General features: G+C 45.5%; 1 protein-coding gene across 3 annotated transcripts in view; it reads right to left on the bottom strand.

The window, feature by feature from the left end:
* The window catches only part of ush2a (Usher syndrome 2A (autosomal recessive, mild)), a 380,755-nt gene that overhangs the window by 38,326 nt on the left and 321,000 nt on the right, over positions 1 to 21,429 (bottom strand). For all 3 annotated transcript variants that reach the window (XM_070554793.1, XM_070554794.1, XM_070554795.1), the window contains exons 71-74: positions 7,842 to 8,000; positions 7,512 to 7,674; positions 5,644 to 5,861; positions 5,423 to 5,559 (exon numbers count right to left, since the gene is read on the bottom strand). In XM_070554793.1, coding sequence (XP_070410894.1) covers positions 5,423 to 5,559; positions 5,644 to 5,861; positions 7,512 to 7,674; positions 7,842 to 8,000 — 677 coding nt within the window. The remainder of the gene's footprint in view (positions 1 to 5,422; positions 5,560 to 5,643; positions 5,862 to 7,511; positions 7,675 to 7,841; positions 8,001 to 21,429) is intronic.

Here is a 21,429-nt window from a genome sequence, read left to right as displayed (position 1 = left end):
TCAGCTGACCGTCTACTGCTTTGCACTCCCCGGATGTCCTACAAATCACGAGGTGAACGTGTGTTTGTCCATGCTGCCCCCATGCTCTGGAACATTACAGTTAGTGGCATCCTCTCTTCCTGTTTTTAAATCTCGTTTAAAAACCTACTTTTATGACTTGGCTTTTAGATAGTGATTCATGTCATCGTATTATAAGTCTATAGTTTTTATTGTTGTGTTTTATCTTCTCCTTGTTTTTTCTTTTTTGTTTTAATTGATCCTGCCTGTTCAGCACTTTGGTCAGCTCTCATGCCGTGTCTTAAATTGTGCTATAGAAATAAAGTTGGTATGGTATAGTATGATATGATGGAGTCTACACGTTAGATCATGTATGGGACTGTCACTGATGAGGAGGGGGCGGGCAGCAGAGGGCAGCAATATCCTCTGCTGCCCACAGATAAACGGAGAAGGAAGTGACGCCATGAACATCGTCACAGCTCTGAGGATGGCTAAGAAGCCCAAATGTTAGCAAACAAAGTAAAGAACAACTTTTCTTTTCTGTTTTTAAAAAGAACCAAGGAATGCAAGATACTCAGTTACATTTATACATAAACCTGATGAACATAATCAGTTAGGTAGATTACAGGCTTGTCTTGAAGACATAAAAAATTGGATGACTCTAAATTTTCTGCTTTTCAATCAAGAAGGGACTGAAGTTTTCTTCAGAAAAGGAAATTGCTTAGTCCATCATCTGACCTGAACAGCAATAGATTAGCCTCTGAGAATAAAGTAAACAACCTTGGTGTTATCTATGACCAGGATAAACAGGTTTGTAGGATTTCCTTCATACACCTCCGGAATATTGCTAAGATTAGGAGCATCCTTTCCAGGAGTGATGCTGAAAAACTAGTTCATGTATTTATTACCTCAAGACTGGATTACTGTAATTCATTACTATCAGGAAGTCCACAGAATGTAGTTAAAAGTCTTCAGCTTGTCCAAAATGCTGCAGCTAGAGTTCTGATGAGAATTAAAAAGAGAGTTAATATTTTTCCTGTCTTAGCTTCCCTACATTGGCTACCTGTTAAATTCAGAATAGATTTTAAGATCCTCCTTCTCACATATAAAGCTCTTAATAATCAAGCTCCATCATACATCAGTGATCTGATTGTTCCATACATTCCTAACAGAGCACTTTGCTCTCTCACTGCAGGTCTACTGGTGGTTCCCAGAAGATCTAAAATAGGACTGGAGACAGATCATTTAACTGTCAGGCTCCTCTCTTGTGGAAACTGCTTCCAGCTTTAGTCCACGAGGCAGACACCTTGTCTACTTTTAAGACTAGGCTTATTTTATAGGGCCTACAGTTAAAATCTGATGTTAGCCCAGATCTGGACGAGTGAGGGAGTAGAGAGAGGCGGAGTGTACAGTAGAGAATACAGTAGGTAAAGACAGCTCTCCCTTGTCCTGCCTCCAACATGCCTCCATCTAAAAGGCTACGTTATCCACAGTTGTATCTGTAGTTATGCTGCTATAGGCTTAGACTGCTGGAGGAAATATTGATCACGTTCCGCACTCTTTCTTCTACCACTTCTCTCTAATTGCATTACTTCCTCCAATTTCAGCTGTTAACTTTATTTTCTCTCTAAGTGTTTTTCTCCCCAGAAGAAGCTACAATGGTGTTCTGCTGAGCTGTGGAAGCATCACGGAGGGGGCCATCGGCTAGCACTCTGCTGCTAACCACTTAAACATTCTCCCTCTCCTGATAACATTTTACTTTCTTTGACATTGAATGTGCTACTACTAGAACATCTGTTAAAGTGCAAGTCACCCCCTACCAGATTCTTACTCCACTCCCACTTCCTGTTTGAAAAATGCAACAAATGCTTTTGCCTAGCAGACCGAGAGGGTGGAGGCGCTAACACACACACACACACACACACACACACACACACACACACACACACACACACACACACACACACACACACACGCTCACGACAGCATTGTGACATCATAATGTACCAGTTAACATCATGGCATACCTCTTAGCCAATACCGGTGGCAGATTAAAATTCAAATGCAATGCAGAGTTTTTACCTGGCACAACACTGACAGTTTTAGGCAGAATATTTAAATTTTAACTAAAATGCACTGAAGTGCCAAATTATTGACTACATGTGTCTGTCACGTTGTGGGGATATTTAGGACCCAAATATGCAGATTACCCAGACGACAAGAGGCAGAAGTTAGTACAAAGTAAAAATCCTTTTCTTTGCAGGATAAAAGAACAAAAATAAATCCAAGGCAGCGAGCCAAAGTCCAAAAGTCCTAGAGCACAGGACACCCAAAGCTCTCTTAGAGCACCAAAAAACCTAGAGACAAGAAGCTCACTAAGAGCACGAAGACCTAGAGACGAAAAGCTCAGACAGAGCACGAACAAATGCTGACAGAAAATACAATGGACCAACAACCACACAGAGACAAGACAGGGCTTATATAGACTGGGAAGATGAGAGGGAGATGAATTGCAGGTGTGTGGGGAGAGGGACCAGGTGAACACAATTACTAACTCAGGGAGGAGGAAGATAACACTGGTGGAAAAAAACACACTAAATGATGAAAGACTGTAACAAAGGAAAATGACCCAAGAGAAAAACAAAAGACCAGAAGGTATGAACATAACTAATATTCCAAGGGGAAGCTGACAATAAAGGAAAACACTACAGAAAGAAACTACAGGGGCGTGGCTAAGAGGGGACCAAGAGAGCACAGGACCTGGGAGAGGGAAGTCTGAGGAGGGAAACCTAGAGGGCAAATGGGGAACACCAGGAGACACATGAGGAAGATGCAGACACGACACATGAGGGCGCTAGAAGACACAAAAGGAGCACCTAGAGACGAATGAGGACAAAAGGAGACACATGAGGTGAGACGCAGACACAGAGCAAAACAGTGTCTGCAGCACGATTAGACACATATTTATATAGTTTATCAGCAAAAAAAGTTGATTTGGGAGTGACTTGCTCTTTTATTAGAGATTCACTAAGATAAAGACAATAAAATTGATCTCTTACTAAATAGAATATTTACTAAGAAATCACAATGTAGCCATAGAAACACTACTTGGTATTTATGTTGTGTAGAGATGTGTAGAATGAAGGTACAGTATTTCCTTAAAAAGCCATATAAAAAAAAAGCTCAACTATTTGTTTTGACGGGCATGACACTGGGTTTATGTTTACATCTACCAGCCAAAAGAGGGCACTATTGCGGGTTGTTAAACAGTCGCTTGGCACAGCGAGGCTGGCCCTGTGGAAAATGGTGGATTCAACATGTCCAGCAGTTGCTTCTGAGCCCAGAAGATGTCATCCTTCTCGGAAGAGGAGCGACCATAAAGGATCTAAAACAGAGTGAGTTTAGGTGAAGCCTACGGCAGAAGGACCCAAATAAAAATTTTCACATATTGACAGTGAGCCTGGTATCCCAACAGCTGGAAACCTTGTTCTATTATTGCAACTACAACCTCTACACACTAGACGTCACTTTGGTGTTTGTGTTCCATACTCCACCTTTAAGGGGACTTGATCTTGATTTAAAATATGTTTAAATAAATCAGCCGGCTGAGGGGTGGGAGGCTGCAGGCCTGGGGCTTGCCGCTGATATCTCCCGGGACTCTGGCGGCTGCTGGTTGTAGCCCCCCGGGGCAGTCTTCTGCGCCTCTCAAGGGGGGGCTGGGGCTTCCCTGGTTACAGTCTCCCTGGGGTCCCTGTGCTCTGGAGCAGCTCCTGGATCTCTGGGACTTGAACCCTAACCCTAACCCTCCATTTCCTACACGTCTTTGGTGGGCAGATCTGTGGCCCCTCACACTCTCTATTTTATGCTTCTATAGAGAAACCTTACATATACAAGTGCGTGTACACACACAGGTGCTCACATGGTGCTCTCAAAAGTATGGACTTGGGCACATTCAACACATGTCTTAAGGCTGTGGTTGGCACTACATGCACTGTGATTTATTATCGTGTGATTGTTCAGTAAAACAATGTTGACTCCATATTTCCTCATTAGGTTGACGCAGTGATAGCTTGCTCCTGTTGTATTACAGTGTGTCCCTTTTATTTATTTGTTTGTTTTTCTCTTTCTGCAGGTCTAGAAGCAGACTCTTGTTCATTATTGATTGTTTAATTTTGTGGACCCCCCCCCCCCCTCCCCCCCATCTCCTCCTTTCTCTTTCACCTCTTTCTCCGTGTCTGGTCGGAATTACAAAGCATTCAAAAACAATAACAATAAAGTTTTAAGTATCAGGCGTGACATTAAAGCAGACGCTTTGATGCTCCACCTGAGAGTAAATCTGTTAGGCTTGTCACCAGCATTCAGACATCAATTCTGCTTGCTTCACAGCCAGACAAGACACGGCAAAGAAAAAAAAAATTAAAAAGGTTTAAACTTTTCTTTGTAAGAAATTTTAAGAGAATTGTCACCTTTGAAATTTTAAAATTTGAAGAGTTAACTGACAGAAAAAAAGTATTTTTTATAAAAATATCTGAGGTCTTACTAATCTGACATTCCTAGGGAAATTTTTTATTTTACACCAAAAAACTAATGAAAACCTCTACAGAAACAAAAAAACGAACAGCTTGCATCCTAAGAAGACATAGGGTAAATTTTATTAATCAGCAATTAATCAACTGAATATAATTTTTTAGTTGCTTATGTGCAGCTCTTTGAGATAACCTTTATTGTTGCCTAAATCAAAATGAACAAATTAAATAAATGATCCATTTTTTCATCTTTATGCCATGCCTCATTGCTCAATGGATGACTGAATATCAGCAGAATAACACAACAGAGTTCTAGGCTTAATACAAACACACACCAAGCTAAGAACCTGCCAGCAACGGTTGGCATAGCTCATTGGAGCGTTGGGTGAACCTAGCTGCCAGCTCATACTGAGACTAGATGTCAGGTGTTAACAGAGTAATATACGTGCAGGTGTGTTGCGGATGTGTGTATGAGTGTGCGGGACATCATGTGTGCCTGTGTGTGTGGATTTATGTACTTTTGGTTTGAAAGGATCTGGCTTGTACAGTGTTAGAGTACTGGGCATGGCACAGCATATAAGCCCTGGAGAATAGCAGGCCAAGACGTGTGTGTGTGTGTGTGTGTGTGTCTGTGGACCCCTCACTGACAAACAGATGGCAACAGCACTACAGGTAGAGTCTAAATTTCTTCACATACAGTGCAAATGACAATGACACACACACTCACACATAACGTGTAATTAATAATTACATCACTGCACAATTTTTACTATAAATTCTGTTAAAACAAACATTTCATGCACTAAAATCTTTGTATGTGTGTGGATACTCTTTAATCCATAAAATCTATCCAGTAATATTGAATATAACACAATTTTGCTGCTTGTGTGCATTTTTACCTTCACGGTGAGAGCAGTGACAGTGGCTGAGTTGAAAGTTGGGTCCTGTTGGTGCTTGACATAAACTAGTTTATACAGAGTAATAAAACCATTGGGCTGCGCTGGTTCACCCCATTTAAGGTGGACTGAGTATGCACCTGTCAGAGTGAACAGCTTGTGTTACAGGTGCAACATAAAAAACATTTTAGCAACCATTTTGTTTAAGGATCTGGCAATCTTACCTGAGGATATAACATCAGGAGGGGCCATGTCTTGTGGTTTACCCTGCAGCGTCTGAATTGAAGTCCACTGACTCCGAATGGAGCCTTTAGAGTTGAAGGCATGGATCTTGTACTGAAAGTAGCTAAAGGGTTGTAGTTTAGGGCTTGCATCAACAAATTCAAGCAGGCCATTGGACCAGATGAAAACCAGGAGCTCCTCCTCTGTCCCCAATGGACGCCTGCAGGGAGATCCATCAGAGTTTATGCCCATCATCTCTGTCTGAACACAAAATGGATGAAGAGCCACTGGCTTCACTTTTTCCTACAACCCCCCAAGGTGCTTTACAACACAACACACATGAGTGAATCCACCCATTCACATGCTGCTGGTGATGAGCTAAATTGTAACCACAGATGCCCTGGGGCATGCTGGCAAAGCCAAGCTGTCTGGCACTGGCTCCACCGATCCCTCCAACCACCACAAGCAGGCAAGAAGGGTGAGGTATGCGGTTCAAACCTTCAACCCTTTGGTTACAGCACTGGCACATAACTTCTCTGCCACCATCCCCCAAAGTATTATTAAACTATTTGTGTTACATTTTGCTGAAGGTGTTACTATAGTAACCTCTAAAATGGAGGAGAAACATTGATGCTGAAGAGCACTTCAGAAGTAAAGCCAGGCTCTCACCGGGCTGTGTCCAATGGCAACTGGTTACTTAAATTGTAAGAAAAAATGCACATACAAGTGAAGTGTAAATGTTCTTGTTGGGATTTAGCTACAACGTGTCTTCATTTGTTTGTAAAATCATTCTGTTCACGCTCAGAATGTCTGACTCTGTCTCTAATCAGCCACAACTTCAGTTTCATAAGTTCACAACTCCTTCCACAGTTGATTCTCAAGTCAGCAATAACTATGTGAATAAGTTGAGATAAAATTTGTTTTGCAAAGTTTCAGAACATGTTCCAAAGTCCTGCAGAATGAGATCAATGCCCCGTATCTTATGACCCTTGCAAATAGTTTAGAACATTGTGGAAACTGTCTTGCAAATGCTGTTTGACATTTTGTTGCTAAAGGTCAAAGCTTAGTGAGATCAAGGCCTAAAGAGTGATGGATTAGCTTGTAGCGCATTAAAAATGTACCCAAGTTTCTCATTTAGTATCTTGTACTTTGGAAACAAACACCTTCAGTTCCTGTGGAACCACGATAAAAAATGTAGCATCATGTCGTAAACATTGTGTTTAAGCTCCTGGCTGATGCAAGCATCCTGATTTCCTGGCAAGCCCGCCGCTCGTGGTTACGCAGGGCTTCAGGTGTGTGTATCAGAGAGAAAGACAGACATTTCTCTATTTTATCCAAGTCCCTGTCTGCCTGAGTCTGATGATTCCAGATGTGTTGGTGAGTGTCTGTGTGTGTGTCTGTGCGTGCACTTGTGTGTGTAGAGCTATGCTAATGTGTGTTTCCTGAAGACTTAAAGGGCTTAGTCTGGTCTGACCCTGCATACAGATCACACAGTCTTTGGTCAACAAGCAGACCACGACCTTCAACATACTTTTAATAAACACACACGCGCGCGCACGCACACACACACACACACACACACACACACACACACACACAGACTGATAAACTGGTTTCTTCTTGAGATCGCATCACCAAACTTAATTGTGAGAGCACAGAAGCTGCATACCGTTGTCAATGATGTGTGTTACTTCCTTCTGGCCTGGGTATTGACATGATCAATAAGTTCTACATTTATCACATTTCAATCTTCCTTCACCATTTAACAATAAAATACAGTTAAATTATTTGTATTTATAAATGAAGCAAACGTTGTACTTCCCTGAGTATTTGCGTTTGTGTAAATGTGTGTGGGCTTTCTGCATGTTACCTGTACACTTGATAGGAGGTGATGAGTCCATTTGGGTTTTTTGGGGGCGACCAGTGGACCTCCACAATATTAGGCCCAACTGCTTTTACTTCAGGAGGCTGCAGACCTTCTGGTGCAGCCTCTAAGGTGCGAACGTAGACACCATTTCCTACTCCGCACCCCTCTAAAATAACAAAAGTCATTCAGTGCAATTAAAATGACCAAATCTCATTCTAGTATGAAATAAAAGAGTAATTTTTGTCATCTGACTTTCCATCCTTAGTTTTTCTCTACGGTTGAATATTTTAAATATAAAAAGTAGGAGTTTTAAGTGAAAAATAAAATACTCACCATTTTGACAGGCCTGAACTCTTATGTGATACGAGGTGAACGGCTGTAGACCTGTCACAAAGGACTGCCTTTCTCTCCCGGCGTGATGTATTATAGGACTGTGACTTCCTGGATTAAACAGGATGTTGTATTTCACAGGCTGGTTGCTGTTTAGTTGAGCTGTGGAATCAGAAATGAGGGAAATCTGGATGGTTTGGGAACTTATAACACTGAAACAAATAACCATTATGAAAACATCTAGACATTTTTAATCTCACATCGACTAAACATTTTTTAACATAAATCCACCACATTCAGTCTATAGACTATGCAACAATCCACTATAATTCTATTACTATCTCATGAAAGAAAGCTGTTCTTAATAAAGATACCTCTCCACCCTGGTGCCTAAGTGGACGTATCTACCATGCCATAAATATAATAAAGTCAACTATGCAACAGGAGAAGTATCCCACACCTTTCCAGTGTAAAACTACAATAGCATGGTGGCACCCAGACTTCCCATTATTTTTGCTTCTATTGCCAGGTTAAAAATGTATAAAAATTCCAAGTTCTGTATGTTTGTGTCTTCAAAGTCTGTGTGTGAGACTATTTATATTAGACAGAGGAAAACACTCTTGTTCTCTCTCAGGATTTCACATCAATTCAAAAACAAAACAATTCAGTCTCTGGTCATACGTCAACAGTTCTGTGACCCACAACCAAAACCTTACTGCAGTGGCAAGCACCTAAATGGTTTTAACCTGGTAGGTTAAAACAAAACCAACTGGATTTTTATTTAGTATTTGTTGTAGATATATACTTAAAGTTTTATCATCTCAGCTTTATCAGAATCCCACACTATGGCACAGAAATAAAGCTCTTCAAAGCCGCTGACATCAAAACCCAACCTTTGTTAAATCTACAACAGAAACTGGAAAAAACTGTACAATATCAAAAAGGGGAAGAAAACCATAGCAGACACAAAAACACGTCATTTCAAAGTCGCCCATGAGTGTCTAAAACACAACAACCTGATGAGCTTCAAAACGCAACAGCTCCACCAGATGAAACCTGGTTCATCCACAGGACACAACACCCAAACAGAAGCCGAGTGGAGCTCTGCGGATAGTTCAGTTGAGTGAGGAGAGTTTCAACATGTAAGAAAAGTAAAAAATTGAGGAAGTCAGAGATTTAACCCAAAAAATTGCAATGCAACTCTGAGTCTGATCCCAGGCAGTAACACAGCTATCCACATCTTCAGGAATGTGATCAAAACATCCAGAAGTCCTTATATCTTCATTTTATTGAGTTTCCTACTGTGTCAGAAAGACTTCTTATCTAAAAGAGGATGTAGTGGAGCAGTGGGATCATCAAGGTTTAGTTCATGTGCAACAAATCTCTGCTTTTGTCTGTAAACCAGAGACCTAAGAGGTGTGGAACATTTGTTTCATCAATACATTTGTAGTGGTCTCTAGTAGGAATGAATGCTGTGCAAGTTGTACTCTGGGGAAACAAAGCTCAGGTGCACCAGTTTTAGGCGCTAGAAGTGAGCCACATCAGAGCTGAGCTTCATACGACAGGATTTGGAGTCTTATTTCCTGATATTGGACATCTCGCCTCTGACTGGATAACAGCAACATAACTAACACCGACTCTCTTTGCTCTGCAGCGTTGATGCTTCATTTCCATATATAGCACAAGCCTGGAGGAGTTCTGCTGTGTGGTGAGTTGTTAATGCTAAAAAAAGATTCTACCAGCTGAGACAGCCTCTGCGGTTTCCTGGAAGCTAAATTAACAACAGCCTTTCCCGTTGTGAGTCAAGATGGGTGAGCCCATGAATGTTAAGTGACAGTGTGACGTATATTGTCAGGCTTTTCAAATCCCAGAGTTTCATAGTCTATTTACTATCAAAAGCTAATGCAGGAGATAGGTGTAGGAGACTATTTTTATATTCAGCCTGCATGAAAAACTCAGTGACCGAATATAATCAAAAATCTGATGAAAAAAAAAAAGATTTTTCTGTGTTCCACACCTTTAAAACATCATTGTATAAATTTAACAATAAAATAACTTAATAAAATATAATGACACTTGTTTCTTTTGAATGCACTTGTGCAGGTGATACACTGATACTCCAATGATTTATCTTAGCCTCAAAATTCCAACACCGTGGCCTCAGAGGTAGACTAAAACTCCCAAATGCACGCGCGCGCGCACACACACACACACGCACGCACGCACGCACGCGCACGCACGCGCACGCACACACACACACACACACACACACACACACACACAAGTACGTCTGTCTTTCTATCATAGTGAGAAGAAGAAGAAGAAGAAAATATCATTTCTACAGCGCCTCTCAAGATAAAAATCACGAGGCGATTCATAACAACAAAAAAGTAAAAATATAAAAGAGAATTTAGAAAATGGTTAAAAATATATTTAAAATGAGCAAAAATAGAAAATTGTGATTAAAAAAATGTAAAGAAAGAGAGAGAGTGAATAGATAAGAGGGAAATCAGTGGATCCTGAGGAAGGTGGAATAGGTGGGGAGAGCAGAATAAAGAGAGAGGGGTGAAGAAGGTCATACAAAAGTCAGCTTGAACAAGTGAGTTTTCAGCTGCTTTTTAAAGGAGACCACTGAGTCCACTGATCTCAGGCTCAGGGGGAGAGAGTTCCAGAGTCTGGACAGCGGCAAATGATCTGTTGTCACACCCTGTCCTGTCCCCCCATTCTGTTCAGCCTTGTGTCTCTGTTAATTGCTCCCACCTGCCACTCGTTTTCCAATCACCCAAGCTCCCAGCCCTCTTGTATTTAAACTCCTTCAGCTCTGAGTCTCTTGTTGGCTCATTGTTCCCATGTCCTGCGTGCGTTTGTTATTAAAACCTTTTACGTTACCCAGTTTGTCTACGTGCCTGATTCCTCCCCAGCGTGTGGATCCTCACCTAGGGCTGGGCGATATGACGATTTTAGACCGTTTTACGATCCACACATCTGACGGTCTGTCATTTTTGAGAGACCGTTTTATCACGATTCACAGCTCTGCTGTTGAATTTCTGCCTCTGAATGAGAATGGAACTTACCCCAGGCGAATGACACGCCTTTGTTTGACCCTTAACCAATCAGAGTGAGTCATAGTAATATATTAGTGCCCCGCTTGTTTTCATTTGTGTGTGAACAAACATGGCTTCGGCCGCGGCTGAGCAACAACGAGGTTTTCGTTCCGAAGAGGAACGCAGGGTTTCCTTAGCGCGCGGCGCTAACAACTTAGTGACGTGACATGTCTCGGAGAAAGCGTAAAAACACGTTGGACACTTATTCTGAAGCAGGAAAATAACACCGCTTCTTAAGCAGAGCACGTCGTCGCCTCGGCTCGTTCACCCTCTGCCGAGCCGGTGTCGGTACCGACTGAGCTCGGTCACTGGGTCGTTGGAGCTGCCCCGTGACTGCCTGATGGAAAACCAGCGGGTTTCATCAGACTCGTAGTTTCTTGTTTTTGCTGGGGACCCCCTGTATTTTACCGCTCCCTCCTGCAGTCTTCCCCTATTACAATTTAAAATGATTCTGTAAATTCTGTGTATCAATAGAAACAATCTCTGCCAGCTGCAGTAAATGTAGTTTCCAAATAATAAGAGGTGCATTCATCTGTGTATCTCATTTGATCCGCATTAGTGATATTTTCAGTACCAGAACAGTGAAGCAAAGAAAGATTCCTGAGTTTGTTAGTAATTTTATTTATTAGGTGCATCTAACCTGTTCTATTTTTCTCTGAAATGAGATCAAATCAGTGCTTCTATGGGATGTCTCCAATCTGCACTGGAAATTTTTACTTTATTTAGAGACTTGTTTCAGAAAATATTCAGAATGCGCAGTTTTTTGCTACCACAAGCGATCTCTGGTCCAGCCGCACATCAGAGCCGTATTTGAGCTTAACTATCCACTACATGAGCAACTGGGAGCTACATAGTATTTTGAACAAGTTTGCACAATACGTTTGCAATTGACATGTTTGCAATTTAAATATGTTTACGATTTTAATTTATGTTAAGTTACTTGAAAAACGAGAAAAACTGATTTTTGTAATTGTTTCTCTCAGGGCTTTTATCATCTCTGGTGTGAGTTTAAAATATAAGTGTGTTAGCACTGTGCTGATTATCCCTAATATGAATAAATGTTTATTTATTCAATGTTTCTCTTCTTTAATACGCAATTGAAGTTATGCTATTCATGGATAAAAAATCGTGATAAAATCGAAATCGTGATAAAATATTGGAAAAATCGTGATATTCTATTTTTGCCATATCGCCCAGCCCTATCCTCACCTCCGTTCCACTCACCGGCACATCGTGACAGAATGAGCCAACCCACAAAAGGATCCAGCGGGGAGATTATCCCTTGGGAGAACCTGCTCCAGTTTCTCGCCGCGGACCACCGGCCGGCTCCTCTTCCTCCGGCATCGCCTCGCCGCGGATGCCACCGCCGATCCCGGGCCTCAGCGATCCTCTCCACCCTCCCGGAGTCGGATGGAGACTTGGGACGGGGAGGCACAGATGGACCGCTTCTGCTATGTGGGCACCAGACTGGCTGTGTGCTCCCCCGGAGTTGGCCCACGGCGTTGGGAAGGATGCCGGGCTCCACCGTCACCCCTTGTCCCATGACGGAGCCGCGAGCTCGCCGCTGCCCCGGCTCGGCGCGCCAGCTTGGACCCGCCCCCAGTCAGACCAGCGCCTCCGTCATCTGCAGGCGGAGGAACCACGCCTACAGCCCAGCTGACAGAGCTCGCCGGTCTTCAGGCGGAGCTTGGCCGGATCCGTCAGCTCGTCAGCCTCTGGGAGTTCCAGCTGGACACCCTATCCTCCCCGTATCTCCAGGAGGAGGTTTCTGTCCAGCCAGCGGCCCCGCCTCCGGTCCAGTCAGCAGCTCTCTCGTCTCCAGGCCAAAGGACCGAGCTCGCAGCCCATCCAACAGAGCTTGCCGGTCTCCGAGCTGAGCTGGTCCGACTCCATCAGATCCTCAATCTCCAGGAGTTCCAGCTGGATAATCTATCCTCCCTGCTTTTCCAGTTACCGGCTCCACCAGGTCCCGCTCCACCAGTCCAGTCAGCGCCAGGTCCTGCGCCACCAGTCCAGTCAGTGCCAGGTCCTGCGCAACTAGTCCAGTCAGTGTCAGTTCCAGCGGTGGTCCAGGACGCTTCGCCCCCGGGCCAGCCTGTCCAAGAGGCTCCGCCCCCAGGCCAGCCTGTCCAGTGGTCAGCATCCAGTCCGGCGGCACCAGCCAAGTCGGCGGCCCCTCCTGCAGCAGCTCCGCCTCCACTCCAGAAGTTGACGCCTCCGGTCCAGAAGTCGACGGTTCCGGTCCAGAAGTCGACGGTCCCGGTCCAGAAGTCGATGGTCCAGGTCCAAAAGCCGACGGTCCAGAAGTCGATGGTCCAGAGGGCGACGGTCCAGAAGTCGACGCCCCCGGACCAGAAGTCGACGCTCCCAGACCAGAAGTCGATGCCCTTTCCAGTCCAGAGGTCGACGCTCTTTCCAGTCCTGAGGTCGACGCTCTTTCCAGTCCTGAGGTCGACGCTCTTTCCAGTCCTGAGGTCAACGCTCTTTCCAGTCCTGAGGTTGACGCTCTTTCCAGTCCTGAGGTCAACGCTCTTTCCAGTCTTGAGGTCGACGCTCTTTCCAGTCCTGAGGTTGACGCTCTTTCCAGTCTTGAGGTCGACGCTCTTTCCAGTCTTGAGGTCGACGCCTCATCCATTCCAGAGGTCGATGCTCCTTCATGTCCAGAGGTCGTCGCCCCCTCCTGTCCAGAGGTCGACGTCCCCTCCAGTCCATAGGTCGACGTCTCCTCCAGTCCAGAGGTCAACGTCCCCTCCAGTCCAGAGGTTGACATCCCCTCCAGTCCAACATCTCCCCCGTCTCCAGTCCAGTGGTCGACGCCGTCTCCAGTCCCGTGGCCAATGCCGTCTCCAGTCCCGTGGCCGTCTCCAGTCCATTGGTCGACGCCGTCTCCAGTCCCGTGGTCGACGCCGTCTCCAGTCCAGTGGTCAATGCCGTCTCCAGTCCCGTGGCCGTCTCAAGTCCCGTGGTCGACACCGTCTCCAGTCCATTGGCCGACGCCGTCTCCAGTCCATTGGTCGACGCCGTCTCCAGTCCATTGGTTGACGCCGTCTCCAGTCCCGTGGTCGACGCCGTCTCCAGTCCAGTGGTCGACGCCGTCTCCAGTCCAGTGGTCGACGCCGTCTCCAGTCCAGTGGTCGACGCCGTCTCCAGTCCCGTGGTCGACGCCGTCTCCAGTCCAGTGGTCGACGCCGTCTCCAGTCCCGGGGTCGACGCCGTCTCCAGCACAGTGGTCGACGACACCGTCTCCAGCCCAGTGGTCGACGACGTCACCTCCAAGAGCCCGTCGTCGCCTCCTCCTCTGCCACAGACGCAGGCCCCCAAGAGCCCATCGCCTCCTCCTCCTCTGCCACAGACGCAGGCCTCCAAGAGCCCGTCGTCGCCTCCTCCTCTGCCACAGACGCAGGCCCCCAAGAGCCCGTCGTCGCCTCCTCCTCTGCCACAGACGCAGGCCCCCAAGAGCCCATCGTCGCCTCCTCCTCTGCCGCAGACGCAGGCCCCCAAGAGCCCGTCGTTGCCTCCTCCTCTGCCCCAGACGCAGGCCCCCGGACTCTACTGGTCCCTGCCTCCTCTCCACTGGTCCCTCGCTCCCTCTTGGGAACCAGCTTGTCTGGGGCACAGATGAGGATCTCAGTCTTATTTTCATTCAGCTGTAGAAAGCTCCCAGCCATCCAGGTTTTAGTAGAGTCTAAGCAGGCATGTAACAGCTGCAGCTTAGATATCTCATAGGGCTTAAAGGAGATGTACAGTTGGATGTCATCTGCGTAAAGATGGTAGGATATTCCTTTCAAGGAGCTCATGATGTGCTGAAGAGGAAGCAGATAGAGGAGGAAGAGCAGAGGCCCTAGCACAGATCCTGATGGGACACCATGGGGACCCTCCATTAACTTCCATTCATTTTTGTGTTTTCACCATGCCTAACCCATACCCCAACCCTAACCATAACCAATGCTGATCTATTCCTAACCCTAACCTTAACTAAAACTTAATTCACACCATACCTCTAACTGGTATAGTAAGCTTCTAAAAAAAGCGAGGACCCAAAAAATGTCCTCATTTTGAAAAATGTCCTCGCATTGTAGGGAAAATGTTCAAAATGGTCCTCAGTATATAGTATGTACAATAACACACACACACACACACACACACACACACACACACACACACACACACACACACACACACGCGCGCGCGCACACACAATGAAATGGACAAATCTTTGAGACTTTATATCTTTGTGTGTAGTTGAGCAGTTGTCTTGATCCACACACTAGTTCATGTCACACCTCCTCCCCAAAATGAGCTGAGGAGAGTCCATTACTGCCAGGTAATAGGTGAATGTCACAAATGCAGGATGTCATAAAGCTCTGAGGTGGTCTAATTGTTTTATTTAAGTTGACGTGACTCTAGCTTGACCAGCCATGCCAGTGCTTCTTTATGGGAAGCAAAAGGCCTGGTAACGCTGCCATTGAAATAACTCCACCCCCTAAGAGTTCTAACTGAGCCAATTTGGGTCATGTCCTTCAGTCTTCTCATTAAGCAGTTTAATTGTCAGTTACTGGTTGCTTCCTCAAGCTACAATCTAATAGTGCAAAAGTTTAGTTTAACGTTTTTATAGATTTTATGAAACTCTTGGCTGCCAAGTGATACATGTCACTCTTCCCCCACCAGTTCTCTCTGTACCTGAACTTTTTAGTGTCAAAACAAGTTTAATTTAAAGTTTACATAACTACTATTTCATTTAAAAAGGAATTTTTTTAATACACGAAAATCACTGTTGTGTTTCTTAATAATCAAGTGATTACAAGGATTACCTCTGAAAAAAGCAGCAGCAATCTTGATTTTAATTTGTCTTGGTATGTCTCTTCAATTTATTGTGAGATTAGTTAAAGGGGCATTATGGAAGTTTGACAGCCAAAACATGTATAGAAATAATAAATTTCTTCTTAATACATTCTCCTGCAATGCCCTGGTCCTGTAGAATGAGCCCTGGCATTTTTACTGTGATTGCCTATTTTTCTGTAAAATCACAGAAAATGAGAGCTGCTCGGGTCGAGCAGGCTGCTTCATGCGCGTTCTCGCTCAGGCATAGCCCTCCGAACCGTTCTTTGAACGTTGTTTCAGCTGTCATCAAGGATATAAATGTTACAGATACATAGGATGTCACTGGTGCTTTAGCTCGCCTAGCAAGACGTTTGGCTTTCGTGCAGAGGACCCGGGTTTGATTCTGGATGTGAACACAGTTGTTTTAGAGTTAGTTTTTTACATTAATGGTATACTTTTTTACAGTAAGATGCCCAAATTTTTATTTGAGACTCGCCGAAAGGCATTGAATTCACAGATAAAAAAGATGTGGGTTCAAATTTCATTTTGGAACAAATTTTCAAGCAAGGGAATGGAATGATCTGAGCATGCAGGAGGACTGACCCATCTTAAACCTTTGTCGGCTGTGCTGAAGAGAAAGGTACAGAACCAAATTATTCTCCTGTCCTCTGTCCTACACACACACACACACACACACACACACACACACACACACACACACACACACACACACACACACACACACACACACACACACACACACACACACACACACACACACACACACAAGCGACTGTCTCAGCTGTTATTTTCGTTAAGGAGTGTGCAGGTACAGCATGTGTGCCTTATGCACGAGCCTGCTATTGAAGCTGCCGTTACGCTTTTGGCCTGAGGGGGCAATCGTGAACATAAAAATTCAAAACTCCATAAAGTCCCTTTAATGACATGAATTTATCAACTCAAATTTGGCCTCTATTGGCCACAGAACAGGTACAGGTACTGTTTGGAGCAAATACCCTAAAAGCCTAATAAACATTAATGCTTTTTTAAGTGAACATGATGAGTCAGATATTTGCTCAATAAATCATTTAGACCTTTTGACTTGCAGTCTGCCGTATCAGTATACATGCACGCACGCACACACACAGAAGCCACCCAAGTGGCATTGTTGTATTTCACAAAAGGCTTTCCAAGAGCCTTTTGTTACAAGAAGTCTACCTGCAGTACAAACTATATGGAAGGTGAAGAGGGACAAAAATGGTGCGTTCTTAAATCTTGACAAAAGAACTGTTTGATGTGTGCAGACAAAAGTGTCAGAAGTTAAGTATTCATTCAGTCATTCAAATCTAGGCAGTGTTCTGTGATGCTGAATTGATCAGAGGTGTCGTCGTCGTCTTCCTCTGCTTATACGGGTCGCGGGGGCAGCATCCCAACTAGGGAGCTCCTGACCGTCCTCTCCCCGGCCACCTCCACCAGCTCCTCCGGCAGGACCCCAAGACGTTCCTGGACCAGATTGGAGATGCAACCTCTCCAATGTGTCCTGGGTCGACCCGGGGGGCCTCCTGCCGGCAGGACATGCCCGAAACACCTCCCCAGGGAGGATTCCAGGAGGCATCCTGACCAGATGCCCAAACCACCTCAACTGACTCCTTTTGATCTGGAGGAGCAGCAGTTCTACTCCGAGTCCCTCCCGAATGTCCGAGCTCCTCACCCTATCTCTAAGGCTGAGCCCGGCCACCCTACGGAGGAAACTCATTTCGGCCGCTTGTATCCGCGATCTCGTTCTTTCGGTCATTACCGAAAGCTCATGACCATAGGTGAGTATTGGGATGTAGATCGACCGGTAAATCGAGAGCCTGGCTTTCTGACTCAGCTCCCTCTTCAACATGACGGATCGGCTCAGCCTTCGCATCACTGCAGACGCCGAACCAATCCGCCTGTCGATCTCCCGATCCCTCCTACCCTCACTCGTGAACAAGACCCCAAGATACTTAAACTCCTCCACTTGAGGTAGGACCTCTCTCCCGACCCGGAGTTGGCAAGCCACCCTTTTCCGGTCGAGAACCATGGTCTCAGATTTGGAGGTGCTGATTCTCATCCCAGCCGCTTTACACTTGGCCACGAACCTACCCAGCAAGAGCTGAAGGTCAGAGCTGGATGAAGCAAGGAGGACCACATCATCCGCAAAAAGCAGAGAAGAGATTCTCCTGCCACCAAACTCGACACACTCCACACCACGGCTGCACCTAGAAAGTCTGTCCATAAAGGTAACGAACAGAATCGGTGACAAAGGGCAGCCCTGGTGGCGTCCAACCCTCACTGGGAACAGGTCTGACTTACTACCGGCTATACGGACCAAACTCACGGTCCTCTGGTAAAGGGACTGAATGGCCCTTAACAGAAAGCCACTCACACCATACTCCCGGAGCGTCCCACACAGGGTGCCCCTTGGGACACGGTCATAAGCCTTCTCCAAATCCAAAACACATGTGGATTGGTTGGGCAAACTCCCATGCCCCCTCCATCACCCTTGCAAGGGTATAGAGCTGGTCCACAGTTCCACGGCCAGGACGAAAACCACATTGTTCCTCCTCAATCTGAGATTCAACTATCGATCGGACCCTCCTCTCCAGCACCTTGGAGTAGACCTTTCCAGGGAGGCTGAGGAGTGTGATCCCAATATAGTTGGAACACACCCTCAGGTCACCCTTCTTAAAGATGGGGACCACCATCCCAGTCTGCCACTCCCTAGGAACTGCCCCCGATGACCACGCAATGTTGCAGAGACGTGTCAACCATGACAGCCCTACAACATCCAAAGCCTTGAGATACCCAGGATGAATCTCATCCACTCCCGGGTCTCCGCCGCTGTGTAGTTGTTTGACTACCTCAGCAACTCCTGCCCCCAAGATTGGACAGTCCATCCCCAGGTCTCCCGGCTCTGGTTCCTGCTCGGAATGCGCATAGGTGGGATTGAGGAGCTCCTTAAAGTATTCCTTCCACCATTCGACTATAGCCGCATTTGACGTCAGCAGCTCCCCATCCCCACTGTAAACAGTGTGAGCGAGTTGCTGCCTTCCTCTCCTGAAGCGCCGGGCAGTTAGCCAGAACCTCTTTGGAGTCGATCGATAGTCTTTCTCCATGGCCCCACCAAACTCCTCCCACGGCCGAGATTTTGACTCGGCAACTGCCACTGCTGCACTCCGCTTGGCTATCCGGTCTGAGTTGAAATCGGTCTTGATCAGAGGCACTAGTTTTTATAATCATCTTGCCTGAGTTTGGGTTTTATTTGGGATATTTTAGGATCTTCATAGGAGAGAATGATCTTTACAAGCCCCTTAGTTAGTAATGATTGGCAGCTCATACTGTAATTTGAGAAACATCAGAAAACAAGTAGAATGTATAATCCATGACAACCACAGACGGGAAGAAGGATGAGTTAAAGTGGTTGTTTGTCTTGTTCCAAGCCTTTCTATGATGCAGCAAGGAGGGTGAATTGTCTTCCTTAAAGGGACTTTACGGAGTTTTGAATTTTTATGCTCGTGATTGAAGAAGAAGAAGAAGAAAATATCATTTTTATAGTGCCTCTCAAGATAAAAATCACAAGGCACTTCACAAAAACAAAAAAATATAAAAAAATTGTAAAAAATATAAAAAAGCATTTAGAAAATGTTTAAAAATATATTTAAAATGAGCAAGAATAAGCAATTGCTATTTAAAAGAAAAAATATTAAGAAAGAGAGAGAGAGTGAATAGGAAAGAGGGAAATCAGTGGATCCTGAGGAAGGTGGAATAGGTGGGGAGAGCAGAATAAAGAGAGAGTGGTGAAGAAGGTCATACAAAAGCCAGCTTGAACAAGTGAGTCTTCAGCTGCTTTTTGAAGGAGACCACTGAGTCCACTGATCTCAGGCTCAGGGGGAGAGAGTTCCAGAGTCTGGGGGCCACAGCAGCAAATGATCTGTCACCTTTGGTCTTTAGCCTGGTGCGCTGCACAACCAGTAGGCTTTGACCACTGGATCTCAGGGACCTACTGGGGGTGTAGGGACTAAGAAGATCACCAATGTAAGATGGTGCTTGTCCATGTAAGGCCCTATAGACCAGAACCAGGATCTTGAAATGAACCCTGAAGTTGACTGGCAGCCAGTGAAGCTAGAGGAGATGCGGGGTGATGTGGTTGTGTTTGGAGGACTTTGTCAGAAGCCGAGCACAGGCATTCTGAACCACCTGTAGACGGTTCAGGGAGGCTCTGCTCAGACACGTGAAAAGAGAGTTACAGTAGTCTAAGTGTGAGGAGATGAAGGTGTGGATAACTGTCTCAAGTTCAGAGCGAGACAGAATGGGACTCAGCTTAGCAATGTTCCTGAGATGGAAGAAGGAAGAGCAAGCAAGAGAACTGACATGAGAATCCAGGGTGAGAGCTGGGTCATAGGTCACGCCAAGATTCCTGACGGAAGGTTTGGTGTGGGAAGCAAGCTGACTAAGAGAGTCTCTGACTTTGGGAACCAGCTTGTCTGGGGCACAGATGAGGATCTCAGTCTTATCTTCATTCAGCTGAAGAAAGCTCCCAGCCATCCAGGTTTTGATAGAGTCTATGCAGTTGTGTAACAGCTGCAGCTTAGACATCTCATGGGGCTTAAAGGAGATGTACAGTTGGATGTCATCTGCAAAAAGATGGTAGGCGATATCTTTGAAGGAGCTCAGGATGTGCTGAAGAGGAAGCAGATAGAGGAGGAAGAGTAGATGCCCCAGCACAGAACCTTGTGGGACACCATGGGTAAGAGAGGTGGTGGAGGACCTAAACTTGGAGACAGCCACAGAAAAGGAGTGCTCAGAGATAAGAGGAGAACCACTCCAGAGCAGATCCTGATAGGCCTTCTCAGTCTTTCAGCCTCTCCAGTAGCAGGTGATGGTCAACAGTGTCAAAGGCTGCAGTCAGGTCCAGCAGGACCAGAACAGAACAGTCCCCTGCATCACTGTGAGTCAGAAGGTCATTAGAGACCCTAAGAAGAGCTGTTTCAGTAGAATGAGCTCTACGAAAACCTGACTGGAAGCTATCATAGATGTTATGTTCATCAAGAGCAGCTGTGAGTTGTTTAGCCACAACCTTTTCCAAGATCTTGGAGATGAATGGAAGTTTAGAGATGGGTCTGAAGCTGCTATGGAGAGAGGGGTCGAGACTCGGTTTTTTAAGAAGCGGGTGGATTACAGCATTCTTAAGTAAGCAGGGACCTGACCAGAGACCAGAGAAGCATTAATTATAGAGAGCATGCTGGGACCGATGGACTGAAAAGCACTTTTAAACAAAGATGAGGGTACGATGTCGAGGGGGCATGCAGAGGTCTTCATAGAGTTAACTAGTTTGGTTAACTAAGGCAAAGAAACAGGAGCAAAGCTATCTAGGATGATGGGCCTGGTTGGAATCGGGAGAGGCAGCAATAAGGCTGAAGGAGAGATGCTAGATCTAGCCTTACTGACTTTGTCCACAAAGAAAGACAGAAAGTTCTCACAGTCTGCAACAGAGTGGATGGAGGCTGTAGGAGAGGCAGGAGAGACGATGCTGCTGATGGTGTTAAACAGCACCTTGGGGTTCCCTTTGCTCTGGGACACCAGGTTGGAAAAATAGGAAACCCTAGAGTCTCTGACTGCAGAGTTAAAGGATGACAGAA

This window comes from Nothobranchius furzeri, chromosome 9 (genome assembly GCF_043380555.1).
Source record: "Nothobranchius furzeri strain GRZ-AD chromosome 9, NfurGRZ-RIMD1, whole genome shotgun sequence".
NCBI lineage: Eukaryota > Metazoa > Chordata > Actinopteri > Cyprinodontiformes > Nothobranchiidae > Nothobranchius > Nothobranchius furzeri.
This window is presented reverse-complemented; position numbering and strand designations above follow the sequence as displayed.